The following is a 16,374-nucleotide window of genomic DNA, read 5'->3' as shown; positions in this document are numbered from 1 at the left end:
AACACCATTCAAGGAACAATGTCCTCAACGTTGCCATGTCCCATCAAGTGCAACAGCAACGCCCCTGGTTCCACTAATATTTACAGTTTCTTCTACTGCACATTTCATAGATCCTTTAGACACAACCATTAAAGCACCTAAAAGTATTTTTATGTACTTGCTGAACCTACTGGGAAGAGGAGGAAGGTCCATCAAACCACAAAACGTTTGAGCAGCCTTTTTTCCTTTTTTTATTGCTTGCTCTGCAGACACTAACATAAAATTCACATCATATCAATTATGCACAATGTTCGAAGTCATTTTTGAGGTAGATTTATTGCAGGATCTAAACAGAACAACTAATTTTGATGCTAAACGCTTCCTACTATTTTGTTGGTCAGTTATTTCCAGATAGCCTACACCATCACATTGTTTACATTCCACTTCCTTTATCAAAGAAGGTAATATAACCACATCAACAACAACAACAAATCCATTACAAACAGCATCATTGTTAACACAAAAATTTGAATCACCAGGAGGCGTGAATTGTGGGAGTTTCTTCCCTGAAGAACTGATACAGAGGTTACTTTCACCAGTGTGGCTTGCTTTGTCTGTGAATTCGTTGCCACGGAATTTCCTTTTATTGAATTTCTTGACGTGTGGCATAGTTAATATTTATTGCACACTAAAGGGTATACTTCCACAAATATATGTAGCATTTGGGCAACAAACATTCAATAACACGGGAACAAACTACTTCAGAGAAACGAAAGTAAATACTAGCAAAGATAATCATTTACGGACACGAAACCTGCACTTTTACCAACATATACAATGTATCATACGTATAATCGCTGGAAATAGAAAGTTCACAGTTCTTTTCGAAATAATTCTGGTTTCTGTAACAGAAATAAAGGGGGTGTGGTGGCATACACGACAATAACTTCAAAATTTGGTGTATATATAGGTCATTTTTCATTTGAAACCTTATAATGCATATATCAATGTAATCAGGAAAGACTATAGAACTCAATATCATAAAAAATTCGATTTTTCCACCATTTATAAGTACCCTGTACCCTTTATGTGGTGTACATCAGCTTCATTGCATGATTACAATTCTTTGTTTGTTCATTTCTGAACTTCAGAAGTTTAATGCTTTGTGCACTCAAACTGTGGTGCTCATGAGTTCACATGATGATACAGCGATGTTTTGACAATGTCACAGATCTTGTGCTGTGACTGGCTGACATGAGCAACTGCCATGGAAATGTACAGACTGTATTTGTCATATTTACACTTGTGTATTACAAAACTATGCATTTTAAGTGATATAGTGCACACAACCACTCAGCTGCATTGTGCACTTCTCTGTTAAAAGAGTGTGTATACTCTTGCCTGGATTTACACTGTCTTAGTTCTTGATTCATATTTACATCGAGTCTCGTTGAACGAAGTTTCTTCAATGTCGTCCTAATTGTATGTTCCAAAATTTTACCTGACAAAATTGGACAGTGAATTCATACTGTGCTGTGTTTGAACTCATGCATAATACACTCACAAAATGACACTTGCTGATAACGCACATTAGCCATAGTCAGCAAGCAAGGAAACTAAGTAACGGGACATATTTTGCACAAGAGGTATATTTTGTGCGCTCCTTCTCTAGTCAGTTGTGAAATTCTCGTTAGGTGATGACATTTATGTAAACATACTCTTGGTGAGACATTTCCAAACTTATTCCAGCAGTAGATAGAATAGCCAGTGGCAGAAACAAAAAACCTGTCCAAAACACTGTCAAAAAAATAATACTAAACGTCAATTAAAGGTTCATCAAAGCATAATAGCAAATATACAGAGATAGGGATTCGATAACAAAGTTTCACCAACTCTATTCATTCCCTTTTGACATAAGCAGCGGAACATGAAAATTGTGTGCAGATTGGTAGGACACCCTTAGGCTGAAAAACCAGAGCCTTCGGGACACCCATCAGACCTGTTCTCAAAGGAAACATACCCCAAAGCTCTGCTACATAGAGCTAAGTGGGATTTCAAGGCGTAGCCTTAAAACTAGCTACTACCTGTCTGAAAAACAGAGTGTGTAATCAGATATCCACAGTTCTAAAAACGAAGGCCAGCATTATTTAAATCTGTGTGGGAAATATGCGAAAGGCATTCTGATAATTTGAACTTTGTGTAACATAACTGAGAAATTTATTTTAATATATATTTTGGGGCAGCTCTGCCTCAGAGCCTTTAAATATCAGTCGCACCTGCTCTCACTGAATGTACGCTGTTCTGAAACCCTGCACTAGATATTAACTTGGAACCTTGCATCTTATCAGCAATGCTCTTACCAGTCAATCTGTCCAGATAAGACTCACAACCCGTGTGCATAGCATAAGTCTGCTACTTTATTTCTCCTAGCTTCCAAGCTTCACAGAAGCTCTAGTGCATGTATTTCTGAACTAGCATTCCTGGAAGAAAGGATGTAATACATGAAAGGTTGTTTCCTGAATAAAATTTCTATGTGGTTGGCAGTTTGTAGCTGCCATGATGGCTTTGATTACCATCACTGGTCCCACGGAAGCCAAGCTCAATGTTCTTGTAGCATAATAATGCTCCCACTGGTCTGTATCCATGGTGTGGTGCATTTCTGAGCAACCATTCATCTAGATGACAGTGTATCCAGACACTACCCTGAACTTGATGTAACAAGTATTATGATTCATCGCCTACTTGTGGTTTCACAGTCCTTCAACCACTTTACATAGATGCTCACAACAGCAGCATGCAAACAAATAACCAACTTGCCGTTTATGAGATGCTTGTTCCCGGAAGACTAGCTGTACAATCAGCCTTCTGTCAAAATCACTTATGTCAGTAAATTTTCCAATTTTCTCCCCATACCATTACCAGAATTATTTCCCATTCACCTCTGCTCTGCTTCTACATTTTTCTATTGCATGTTTGCAAATCAGCTGGTACACGACAAGTGTTATTTCACAGGTGGTTCTCCCTTTGTTAGTATATGTTTTGCCAGTTACTGGGTTGGTATAGGAGGTCGTAATATCCATATCAGACCCTATGCTCCTTCTGCACCCATTTCCCTACCCTTTGGCTTCCAGGCTCTACAACAGGCCTGCTCACCAGTTTGTTTGTGTGAGCTGGCTCATGCTAAAACCTCAGCAGTGAGCAACTGGCCACTCACGGTGAGTAACGGAAGGGGAAGAGGAGAAGAAGAGTAACAGCAACAAGGCACCTCAGCATAAGAAACTGTTTTCAACAAGTATATTCTATGACTGCTAACATTAATTCTACAGAGATGTATCATTTCACTGTGGCTAATTAAAGCATTTTGTGGCAAATTTATTTTCTAAAACTGTTGCATTGATGAGAAATGATAATGGAATGAAACTTACATTTCTTTTAATTGATGAGGCAAAGACCATGGAACAGTTAAATACAAAACATGATATTTCTTATGACTGATGAATGCAATTTTTGGACGATGTTTAAACTGACATCAACTTGTATTTTTTGATTAGTTTATTCTCACATTAAACAGAAAAACATTTGGTGTCATCAAATTGTGCTTATTTTGCTTTGCACTAAGATATCGCTGTCTGGTATCACTTTCCAAGCATTGCTAATTCGAAGATTAGCTTTTTAGTTCTGCTGTGATTGAGCTTTTACGTGTAGACGTCATTCTCTTCACTGTAGAAAAAAGTTGCTTGCACAAATATGTAGTTACAAATATCAACATAATCACAGCTGCAAAATTGTGAAGTTATGGAAATTTATAAGGACGAAAATTATTAAAGGATTCTGCGAGGGTTGTTTTATCACGAAATTTATCATGCAACTGCCTGTCACACTGAATATCTATAACTGTAGCTAGCCAACTACACTGATGACTTGTAAATGATGATGATGATGATATGCCTGACCTTCGCTTTGAAGTTCCTACACCCAGCCACAATGCTGCTTTTCTCTGATTTACAAAGAGCTGTTCTCCACTTTAATTACTGCGCCATTACATATGAGTATATTTGCTTGCACCTAAGGCTATGGCAAATGTAACACATGATAAGTCCTCTGAAGACAGCACCCAGTTTGCACTTCCCCCTGCACTACATAATGACGTCTGACCAGCGCATTTTCCGTGAGAGCTCACAACCCAGGCGGTGACAGAGTGCAAGGACTCTTGCTCACCTAGCCACTTCCTGAACAGGCCTGCTCTACAACATAGCAGTCGTGACATTGGCGTCCATTTCACCACATGTGCCATCTGAATTCTTGCCCCAGACACCAGATTCTCAGAACTCTGCAGTTGGGAACTGGCATTACAACATGTCCTTGTTTCTTCCCAGCCCCGTGGCCTTAATTTACATTAATTTCCTCAGTCTCAGCAATTCTTCTCAGTAACTATTCCTTTCTTTGTTCCCTTTTAGTTTTCTATATTTTTTATTTCCTGATATCCCTATCCCCCACCTCTACCATATATAATGCACTTAACTTTCCTCATTAATTCTTCCATAATGTTTTGTAAAGTAATCTTTGTGCTGCTTATTACCCTATCTTCCCCCCTCAAGCTCTCAGGTTTTCAAATCTCTTCCAGTGCTGTCCCCAACAATTAGTCTTTCCTTCTCCATCCAGTAAGTCTCCCCTGTGGGTAACTTTTCTGAACCCTCCCATTTACTATATCTTGATAGTCATTTACCTTCATCCCTCTTCCTTCCCCTTCAACCCACTGGCTCCAAAAGCTTGCCTATTTCTTTACTCTTTGTATATTTTGTCTTCTGAGCAGATTTTTTATCTCTCCAGTTAAAGAAAATCATGGTGTGATTAAAAAGAGAGAGCATTATGCTTGTCCAGAAATCTTTAATTTTCATTGCTCATCAGATTTTCTGTTACCTCTTGCAATGAAGTACAGCAGATTTCTCTATTGTGTCTACTGGGCAATGGACTTGTACATAAGGAGAGTGTAGTTTAACCCCACCTCCCCCTTTTTGTGTGTGCCATCTAAGTAATGGATATTACATTATCAAATGCCTCTTCTATTAAATGTATTACGATGCAACTAAAAGGAAGCATGAGTGTAATACAGGATATGGCACAAAGACCTTCTGTATTTCAAAAGGTAGTTACAAACAAACAAAGGTATTGAGAAAATATTTTTATTTGTGAACAACAAAAACTATGCCATTTTACATTCACTGGTTATAAAAATTATTTCCAGTAAATGACATCCTCCAATCTTGACACATTGAAAAAGCCTTTTCTGGAAGTTGTCCATGTTCTCTGTCTCATTTCCGGTGGAAAAGCAGCCACCTCCTGGCTGATTGCTTACTTAAGTGTTTGCAAAGTTGTGGGGCAATGTTTGTTCACTTGAGCCTTTAGGTGTCCCCACAAGACGGACACACACACACACACACACACACACACACACACACACACACACACACAGGGTGACCTTAGGGACCAGACAATTTCTCCACTAGAGAGAAGACATTCAGGAAACAACTCTCTCAAAATTTCTAGACAATGCAAAGTAGTGTGAGCTGAATCTCCGTCGTATTGGAGCCAGATTTCTCCTTCTTCATGTTCACCAACACAGAGCTCCAGGGGGAATGTTCAGAAGTATTTCCTCATGTACAACTCTGCAAGTTTCAAAATGTCTCTCTCTTAATTCTTGGATAACCATCATAATGCATGGGTGCATGTGAAGATCTCTGTGCAAGATTCTTCTTACACCCCTACCAGATAATTCCCAGACAGCCACATGTTTTAAGTGCTGAGCGCTATGGAAATTGCTGGATGGATGAGTGAACATCCTTTCTATCAGGAAAAGAATCATGTTGATCAAGTTCAAAGTGAGAGTGAAATGCTCTCTGAGTGGGACTCACAGAAGCATCGTTATGAATATACTGCTCCATAACAAATGCATGATGCTCAGCTAGCCAATATATTGTGCCTAGCTCAGCTAGCCAATATATTGTGCCTACTGAAAATAGCATGTACTCTGTTATCAACTGAAACCCCCTCCACATCAGTATCTCCACCACAGCAGCCCCTCTGTTTGCAGGATCCCATATATCGTAAATAGGGCTAGACCCCTGCATAGTTGGCCAATACTGTTTCCAGCATGATGTTTACATTATACGAGTTGCTGGACCTTGGCCCAGACAAGCTCCCCCTGCTTATGCGTCTCACTTGTTTTACTTTGGTACTGATCACAAATATTATGTTTACAGGTCTAATGCTACAGGTGCCACTAGGAGAAACCATCATCATTCATGGACAGCACATGTAGCACCTACAGTGGAACTTCAATATGAGACAAGTTGTGTCCATGGGTCATATGGTCATCAAGAGCCCATGGAGATTCCTCTACCACAGTGTACTTAATCAATGGTGCAACCTCCAGCAGAGAGCTGCAGGTGCAGCTCCTCTCCATGCTGCTCACACCAGTAGCCTATGACATCCCATCTTTTGGAGCTCCTGCTGAGTCCACACCATACCACATTGCTCTGCTACGTCATTCAGTAGCTGCCATACATCTTCTGTAGGACTCAGTGCTACAGCGAACTTTCTGCTGTATCTACCTCTGATAAAAGATGATCATTTCTTTTATTACTATCTTATGGCAGATTTTACTTTCTGTGGTCATACTACAATAAATGCACATTATAAGACTATCTATGGAATCATCATTCTTTGTTTTACTATTCACTGTCATCTTACAGGGTCACAACCGAGTCTTGGATATGCTATGCTGTTTGGACTTTGGTCTTGATTACACTAGGGCTAGAACACTGCTACTGACTTAGGAAGCCTCTGGATGTCACTTCCTTATTATTGTATTCTCTGCAGCCTCATGTTTGACTGTATAAACAATTAATTGGTCAGCTCTCTTTTGTACTGAGTGCTACAATAATGAGAATACCTTATTTTACAAAACTGACGAACTGAAAACTCAAAGCAATCAGATATGAAGTTTAATGTCTGTTACCCAAATGTTTTCATTTTTGAAATAAGAAAACCCCTGCACAATTAAACGTAAATAAATGTGGGAAAATCAAATTTGTCTTCATAAATGACAATAATGAACAAAGTAAAAGCTTTTCAATTCTGTTTACCTTACTTCTGGATTGTTTGCTCTCTGTGGCATTGGAAGCATAGATGGAGTGCACAATAAATGGTCAAGAGGTGATCCGTTGAGCATAGAATTTGACTTCCCCTCACCCACACAGTTCCATACTAATGCTGTGGGGCATTCAAGTGTGATGACCTATATAACATGAAGAAACTTCTGGATAAAATAGGTTTCTTCAAATCAATAGAATTGTATGTAACAATATAAGATCATTATAATACATAAAAATACACACACTACGAGTAAAATATAAATTACATAGCATTAGAACACAAACAATTATGAAAATGGATGCACACTGCGGGTCTACTATGTGCTGAATGGACACACAATGCTGAGATTGAAGTTTGGCAGGTGGACTAGGGTGGAGAGGTTGCATTGGGTAGAGTGGGTAGAGAGAGTAAAGGGTGAGAAGATGAAGGAGGTTTTGGGAGTGAATAGCTAGTGGGCTGGAGGGAGGCAGCATTCATGCTGGACAGGAATGCAGGATGGAGGGGTGACAGGCACACAGGCTAGACATTTGACATAAGAGCACCAGAGTCAATGAGTTGTGGCGCACGAAGTAGATGACATGGAGGCATCAGTTGGGAGGGTGACATGACAGAGAATGGGCAAACTGTTGATCTGAGGGTGTGGGGGCAATGAGTTAGTGGACGCTGGAGCTGGGAGTATTGTGGCAGTGAAGGATGTATTGCAATGATATCTCCCATCTAAGTAGGCCAGAAAAGTTGGTGTAGGAGGGAAAGATCTAGATAACAAGTGTTGTGAAGCAGCCACTGAACTTAAGCATGTTGTGCTCAGCAGCATGTTCTGCCATTGGGTAATCAACTCTGTTCTGTGCTAGAGTTGGCATTGCCCATTCATTCTGGTGGACAGTTGAGTGTCAGTCATGCCCATATAAAACTGAGTAAAAATTGCAGCAAAGCTGGTTTATGACATGGCTCCTTCCACAAGTGACCCTGTCTCTGGTGGGATAGGATAGGCCTGTGACAGGACTGGAGAGTAGGAAGAGCTGGTGTGTGAATTGGGCAGGCCTTGCAACTGGGCCTTCACAGGGATATGCACCCAATGGCTAGGGTTTGGGAGTGGGAATGGCAGAGGGATGGAGTAGGATATCGTGTTGGTTGGGTGGGTGATGGAATACCATTTTACGGCAGACGGAAGGGTTGTGGATAGGATGTTCCTCATTTTTGGGCATGTAGATAGATAATAAAGCTCGGTGAAGGATATCGTTCAGTTGCTCCAGTGTGGGGCCTCAATTTCTGTTACCCCACTGTCACCACACCCTTTACCCAACAGTTTTTTCCTTCCTCTGTCCAACCACCCTTTCCTAATCAATGCTTCCACATCATCTGTATCATGTGGTACACCTCACTGGCTCTAGTGGCTGTCTGTAACTTGCCTAGTTCATGTACCTGCCACCCATCTCTCCTGCATCCCTATACTGTATGCCTACTGCCTCCCTCTGAGCCACCAGACACCCATCCCCAATCTCTCCTTCTGCTTCCTGCCTCTTTCTTCCTCTGTCCACCCCATCCAACACAGTCCCCACTCAAGTCCACCTGACGAATCATACCTAAAATGTAGGATTCAGAATGTTTCAAATCTTCCATGGCTTGGAGAAGGAGAAAGAGATATAGAGATATGCTACAGGAGGTAAAAGCATGTCTGAATGAGCCATGGTTCAAGAAAGATACAAGGTACATAAAAATTTACCAGAAGTAACACACACAGACCAGCCATACTGTCCCTGTGACCATGTCAGTTGAAAGAGTCACTCAGTAACATATTCAAATAACCTGATAATGACTTGGCAAGAAGCCAAAACTGTCAATGATACCACTTGTGTGGGTTTAGTCTGAAATACTTAATAACAGTTTTAAAAAAGTAACAGCTGACTCAATAGGCAAGATTAAAATTGCAAAAAACTGACAATGATTGGAAGCAATTGATAAGTCAAACATGGGAGCAAAACTTGAAAGGAATGATAAAGTGTAAATGAAAGTAAAATATAAAAAGAAGTGAACTCTGAAAGAGGAGAGCAAGTTATGGTTAGAACATAGAGATGTGAAGGTACATTTGAAAGAGGAGGACTGGTACGGAGGGAGGAAGCAGAACAGTATTGGAAAGGAAACAGAAACTGATTGAAATACAACACACAGAATGTAAATAGACACAAGGAATAACATAGAAGACAAGTGGAAGAAAAAACATATTTAACATAAGACCAGGTGGATGATGAAAGCCAGAATGATATACAGACAGTTACCATAGGGGATTTTTGAAGCAGTATTTTAGGAGTTCTATGCATGTAAAACACTAACCACCAAACATATGAGTACAAAGAGGCAACAGTGGAACAGGAATGTTAGAGAAAGTGGACAACCCAATAATATGCAAATAAAACAGAGAAAACTTATTAGAGCAGAAGGTGCCTTCAGATAATATTCTCCTAGAAGTATTGAGAGGAGCAATGGATAGCAACAGAATGCAAGGCCTCAAAAAAGATCTAGAGGCAACACTAACAAAGACATAAAACAAACAGCATAGAAGAAAAAGGAATGTAAAATGATCATAATGAAATTACAGAGCAATCTTATGGTCAAATAAGCAATGTAGAAAATTGATGTTGGGAGTTGGTATTCAAGTGAAATTAATAGACAAGTCCTACACACTATGTTTCATATTCAGCAGTATGATATAGAGTGTTTCAAGATAGAGGATTCACTGTAGCTGAAAGATTAAATAGTGGCCATGCCAATATAATTTGCTGTCCCAACCTTGCAAATCAAGTAACAGACATTTTAATGTGTACTTTGCAAGTGGATAAGATGGTGTACATTGTTACGGAGAGATGAGAATCCTAGAAAATGTCTCCATATGGGGAAACTCACTTGAGCAAGGATTGTGGGCAGAGATATGCTTCCAGAGAATGGTACCAATCCTTAAAAGTATGTTATAGTGGTTAAGAGGATGGCACCCCAACGTTACTTTGAAATATGTGCAGTAGATTTTGAGTATTATCAAGTGTTCCATACAGTGTTAAACTTTAAAATCAGTAATGGATCAGTACCAGAGGGTGTTTCATTATTATATACTAATCCACTGCGAGCAGATTTGCTGGGACAATTAAATAGTAAAACATATGTAGGGACTAAAAAGGTTTTTGAGGGTGTTTGACATCATTAAGGGTGATGACTTCAAATTGGTCATCCAATGTTAAAGCTAGAAACCTCCTGAGACATAGCATTGAAAACTGGAATACAGGCAACAAGAAACAATCACACAACACAACATCACAGGTAGTACATCTCTCCTTCATGTATTAAACAGTGATTCACATGCTTGACTTCCTTAAACTCTGTAACCCTGTACTTGAAACAAGATTACATGATTGTTAGAAAACAGCAGGTAAAAAGGAATAGAAAGGGCCATCTTCATAGGAAGCATTACTCTTTATTGTTATCTCATAAATCACACCTATAGTGCTGTTGCATATGTCATGTGAAATGAAATCCTGACCAATGTCCATATTCTACAGCAATGGGCTTAGAAAACTATGAAATTACTAGGCCCTTCTATATCTCACAGTGTTGGGGTTGCCTACCTGTTTGCACTGTGATGACAGTTTACAGAGCAGACTTTTATTCGCTATGTGAACGTGGTGTGCAGCTGTGAGGGACTGACAAACATCTTATGCATGGTGAAGAATGTGTATTGTACCAGCTACACATCACTGAGCGGTAGCTACCACTCTGGGATCATACTGTAACAAGATAAATCTGTATTTCTAATACTGAATACTGGAAACCTCATTTAGTTTTTTCATTCATCCCACACTATCACTATTAAATAAGAGATTAACTTCCAGTGCATGGCTCAAAGTACGAACTAGGCTGTCAGTTGGTTACACCCCCAGCCTATGAATAACACTGAAATGACATCAGACCACACAGTACACACAACAGTAGAGAGGGCTGCATAACTACTTCTTTTTCACCAACAAAATGTTAGTCCTGTCTTAACAGTGAGGATTAATGCTTGCTTTGAAGTTCATCTTTGTTAAAGCGTTCTACATGCTGCTTCCTAACATATTGAGCAAACTTCCTTCAAGTCCCGGCTTGAAAAGTTCTAAGCAATTTCAGGGTGCTATTCCCATTTAATACATGAAAGGATGTAGTCTCCATGATTCTGTGTCTGTAGTAATATGGTTTATTGCAATTGGTTTCCGATTTACTGTTGAGCAACACATTTCAAGTCAGCACCTTTTGAGATGACAAAGTCTCTCAAAAATCACTTTAGATTTATGTTTCCATATTTATTTGTTGCATGGAATCTGCTCATGGCATCTTTGCATATAATGAAATACTCTATGTATTAAAATTGCTCATTCTAGTATATACCATATTATATAATGACTGTAAATTATGAACATGTTTGCTCAAAAGGTCTAGTGTTGAGAATGGGCACATTCAGCATGACATAGTAAACATAGTAAAGAAAAGAGCAAAATGATATTGCTGGCATTTCTGGAAAGCTGAGCTAATTAAAGTTCTCAGATTTCCCGGATGGTGAGTTCATCAAATGGCGCAACATTTTGCTGAGTATTGCCTGCATCATCTTCTGGCGAAGCTGATAAGAGAAACGCTTACTAAAATATCACCCTTTTAGCGTGTATGTTGGCTTCCATTTTGAACATGTTGTAATGTTCATTTTATCTGGTGAAAACATCATCTTTAGTATCTGCTGTTCCTTGTATTTTCAGGTTTGATTTTAATGTTTTGTGCCACAGCATAATATACAAACCAACAAACAACATGGCAGAGGTAAAGGAATACCTAAACGTGACAATAAACGATGGTAAATCAACAAGTTACCAAACTGGAGTTATATTTTTTCAGGACAATGCTATTCTTTCTAGGTAGATTATTGGGCATTTGTTACGTAGTGGACTTCGTTGAGATGAAACAGTAGTTTCAAAATTGAGGAAGCTCATTAATGGCTAGTGATATTATGAGCTGATTGTTTGTGTATGAGGAGAGCACACAACAATAATGCAGAATCAATAATAAAAAGAATATCCCATAAACATTCTCAAAGTTTAAATAAAAATGAAAAGTGAGTCTTTCAAAAATATTCTTAATAATGATAATATTACAAAAAGAATAGGTTGCTACTCACTGTAAAGATGGAATGCTGAGTTGCCGACAGACACAATGAAGAGACTGTTACACAGTGAGTTTTCAGCCAAAGCCTTCTTCAGAAAGGAAAACACACTCGCATTCACACAAGCAAGCACAGCTCATGCACACATGACTGCTATCTCCAGCCATTCCGGTCAGAATGCATAATAATATAGCAGTTTTAGGGAGCAGCATAGTGGAGGATCTTAATAATGATGAAGATAAAGGCAAACTAATGACCTAAATCAATGTGTTTCTTGAGCAGGGCTGTCTCATTATCTCATCCTGATATTGGTTGAAGTGGTGTGATGTTAATGGCAGTAGTGGTAGCAGTGAGGAATGAGCAGAAGTTAAAAATTCACTACCACTCCACATATTTTCTTTCTTCCTCTTTTTCACTAACCTCTCAGGTGAGAATGGTTTGGAAATTTACCTCATACCATAGTCAAATTATTTTCTTTTGTACAAGTACTTTTGGAGCTTTTATTTCTTATAAAACTGGAAATAAGTTTAATAATATTTGAGAAGAAAAGTTGCTACTCACCATATAGAGGAGATGCTGAGTCGCATCTCCGCATCTCAGTATCTCCACTATATGGTGAGTAGCAACTTTCCTTCTCAAATATTGTTACATTCCATCCTGGATTTTCCATTGTTTGAAATAAATTTAATGTCATTCTTGAACAGAGTATGCAAACTTAAGGAAAATTACCTGTAGTATTGCACTAAGACTCATCACAATATCACGATGATGTGGGCAATTCATGTATTCATTAAAAGTAACAGTGAGAGGGTTGAGACCAGGTTGAATGGTACTGGGCACCAAAACATTACTGTAATAAAAAGAAACCATGAATTGTCAATTTTATATGGACTGCAATAAAATCATAGGCAAACAGAGAGAAATATTTGGAATTATAAAACAAAATACATCTATACAGGTGGTCACATAAAAAGACAAAGCTCACAATGAAAAGATTTGTACACATTTTCTGACAAACCTCTATCTCAGCTTAATGTCCAATGCAGTATTCTGCTTGACAGAAAATAAATCTCAATTCAAATTCCACCTCTGTCTTACTTGAGGACAAACAGCTTCAATGTACTTTAAATTCACATAAACCTTAAATCCTGTGATTTCACCATGATACACATGTACAAAGAAATATCTGCCGTAAACAATGATGTGTGAATAAGTGGCTTTGGAGACCACTGTATTTCCTGTGCTTTAAGCTAGACATCTTTCAGTGAAACCATGTGACACTGCAGCTGACAGTATATGCACCATATTTACACTCTTACTGGCAGTTACATTACGTAAACATTCACAGAAGAGAGATAATTCACTTGCTGTTTTTGAATCTATTATGTATGTATAACAAACTGTATAAGTAATGAGTATATATTGCTGTAATTCTTACAGGTAAATTCATTTTCATATACTTAGCTGAAAAAGCCATTTTAGGAGTAATTGCGATACAAACACCACAAATATTGAACTTACACATAATAACTTACAATGTTTTTAAAGCTAAAGAGAAAATGCAAAACACAACGTGATAAGAAGGACAACTGACTGATAAATCTGTAAACAAGAAAATATAGATTTAAAGTTCTTTTTGGCATCTTGAAACTTAATATGAATTAACAATTTTATGCATAATCATTATTTCCTGGCACACAATTTTGTACTGTTTCTCACCCATCAGCAGCAGCTCTGCTATTTGTTGCTTGTGGACTTTCTTTATTTGGCCCCCCTCTGGTCATTTAAATTCTAATTTGTCTTTTCTGATTCAAACATTATTCTTATACCTGTGAATGAAATATCAGAAATTCTTTGTATTAACAATTTCTCTTCTTTTCATCCCAATTTTGTATATTATGTGCTTTCTCATTGTTTTTTCCTCACAAAGTTTTAGAAAGTAATAAAAAGTCAAGCTTTCATTACATGTACCCTAAGCTCCTTTGTAACAATTATTATTATTGTATACAGTAACAATTCAGATTTTACTCTTATCATAAATAAAGTCAATTTTATACTGTTTTCTTTAACTAAGGAACTATTTGTTATTTCACAATAGTGTGTGGCTGATTTTTGATACTGAATAGTGTCCTTATGATGAACAAGTGCCACCAAAATCAGTAAACCCTGTGGCAGTGAGTGATGTGCTTAGAACAAATATATTGTTACACTCTGCTAGAAAATGTCTTGATGAGGCAGTGGTAGTTGGTGGGGAAAAGAAAGTTCACAAAGAAAACAATTTAAAAAAAGGAAAGAAAATCAGTGCACTGGTCATGTCTTTATAATCCATGATAGAAACACATTGATTGCTCTTGTCATTGCAGCATTTACTCATAATGACACAAAAATGTGTACAACAGATGAGATATTATTTTCAGAAATTAAGATGAATTGCAATTCCATATACGCAGACAGTAGTAGGCCTGCCGTATTAAACTTTCTCAGTAGGACTGATATGATGTTTGGTTTGCAGGGCGCTCAGCTTTGCGGTTATCAACACCCATACAAATTCCCAACCTTTGCTCAGTCCAAACTTGCCACTTTCAGGAATGATGATGATGATGATGAAATGATGAGGACAACACAAACACCCAGTCATCTCGAGGCAGGTGAAAATCCCTGACCCCAGCGAGAATCGAACCTGGGGCCCCATGCTCGGGAAACGAGGGGGGGGGGGAATAGGACTGATGTTAATGAAATTTGATTGTATTTCTGTCATTTAACATTGTAGTGACCACCTGTAGAGGAATTTCATTCTTCTTTCCTTCATATTTGCAAATTTTTCAATCACTAAAGATTGAAGTCAGTAACTGCTGAAATGAGGTCTCATTCAATACAGTACAGTGCGAGTGGTGTTGTCTTTTGTGGTTCACAGTGTTACAAAAAGGTTATGATGCATTTCAGTGATGATAAACAACATTCTGCTTCTGGCATGGTATTGTAACTGTAATTTTTATTTGGAAGAGTTTCACAATTTGCTCAATGTATCACAAAGATTATACCCTTTATGTAATAAAGTAAGTTCAAAGGATACTTTCCTACTACTCTCATCTATAAGTAATAGGGAGTTCCCCTCAAAGATTCTTTGTTTAGAAAAAAGAACAGCATTTAATAGCTGCTCTGAAAGAAGTTGCTGAAAAAGTGGAAGAGTAAATGGTAAATTTCTCTTCTAGAAAGAGAAAGGAACAACTAAGGGTCCAGTGAACCTGAATCTTTCTTTCACCTCATAACTTACGTCATCACATAATTCTCTTGCCTCCTGCATTAGATTACGTGTCACTCCTCCATCTCAAATTCTCCCTCTTTTATGGCATGGGCCCTTGCATGCAAGTAATCGACGAAACAAAATTCTGAATTATTCATGATGCTCAATAGCATTAAAAAAGTTGTGTTACATACACTGTTCGTGTTGTGTAATAGATAAGGTAAAGGCTTCACATGCAGGAGGTTGTGGGTTCGAATCTAATCAGATGCCTTAAGTACTTTTGTTTTTAAAATCTTTATCGAAATGACTGTGACCATTATTTTTATTCAATTAATTGGTTGAAATGTAGTTTTTTACTTGTATTCTTTTGTCACATCATTTTAATCACTCTTGTTCCACTTGGAATTATTGTGAATGTAAATTTAATTATATGTATCTATTATAATATTCAATTACTTGAAAATTCCAATCTATCGGTTAAAAAACAAAAGACGAAATCATATATTTATACTGACTGAGCAATGATGTGAAATACAGATTTTTCATTACAAGATATGCAATTTTTTTTGCATGGTAATCGTCATAGTAATGTTTAATACATAGCATAATTTCCTACAGCACTATGGACCAAATAATGCAGAGGAAGATTTACAAAAAGAGGGGTTTATGAGTAAAATGAAACTCAAGCAAAATGAGAAAAAGATTTATGAATACAATAAAAAGAAATTATATCAACATTAACATATAATATTAATTAAAAACATATGAACAAAGATTTCAAGTGGAAAAAGAAAGATAGAAAGAAAAACGAGGGCAAATAAAG

At 37.9% G+C, this 16,374-nt stretch overlaps 1 protein-coding gene across 1 annotated transcript in view; it reads right to left on the bottom strand.

The window, feature by feature from the left end:
- Positions 1–16,374, bottom strand: part of LOC124774951 (mediator of RNA polymerase II transcription subunit 12) — a 365,571-nt gene that overhangs the window by 294,982 nt on the left and 54,215 nt on the right. The window contains exons 9-10 of the mRNA XM_047249660.1: positions 13,037–13,157; positions 7,125–7,276 (exon numbers count right to left, since the gene is read on the bottom strand). Coding sequence (XP_047105616.1) covers positions 7,125–7,276; positions 13,037–13,157 — 273 coding nt within the window. The remainder of the gene's footprint in view (positions 1–7,124; positions 7,277–13,036; positions 13,158–16,374) is intronic.

This window comes from Schistocerca piceifrons, chromosome 2 (assembly GCF_021461385.2).
Source record: "Schistocerca piceifrons isolate TAMUIC-IGC-003096 chromosome 2, iqSchPice1.1, whole genome shotgun sequence".
Lineage (NCBI taxonomy): Eukaryota > Metazoa > Arthropoda > Insecta > Orthoptera > Acrididae > Schistocerca > Schistocerca piceifrons.
This window is presented reverse-complemented; position numbering and strand designations above follow the sequence as displayed.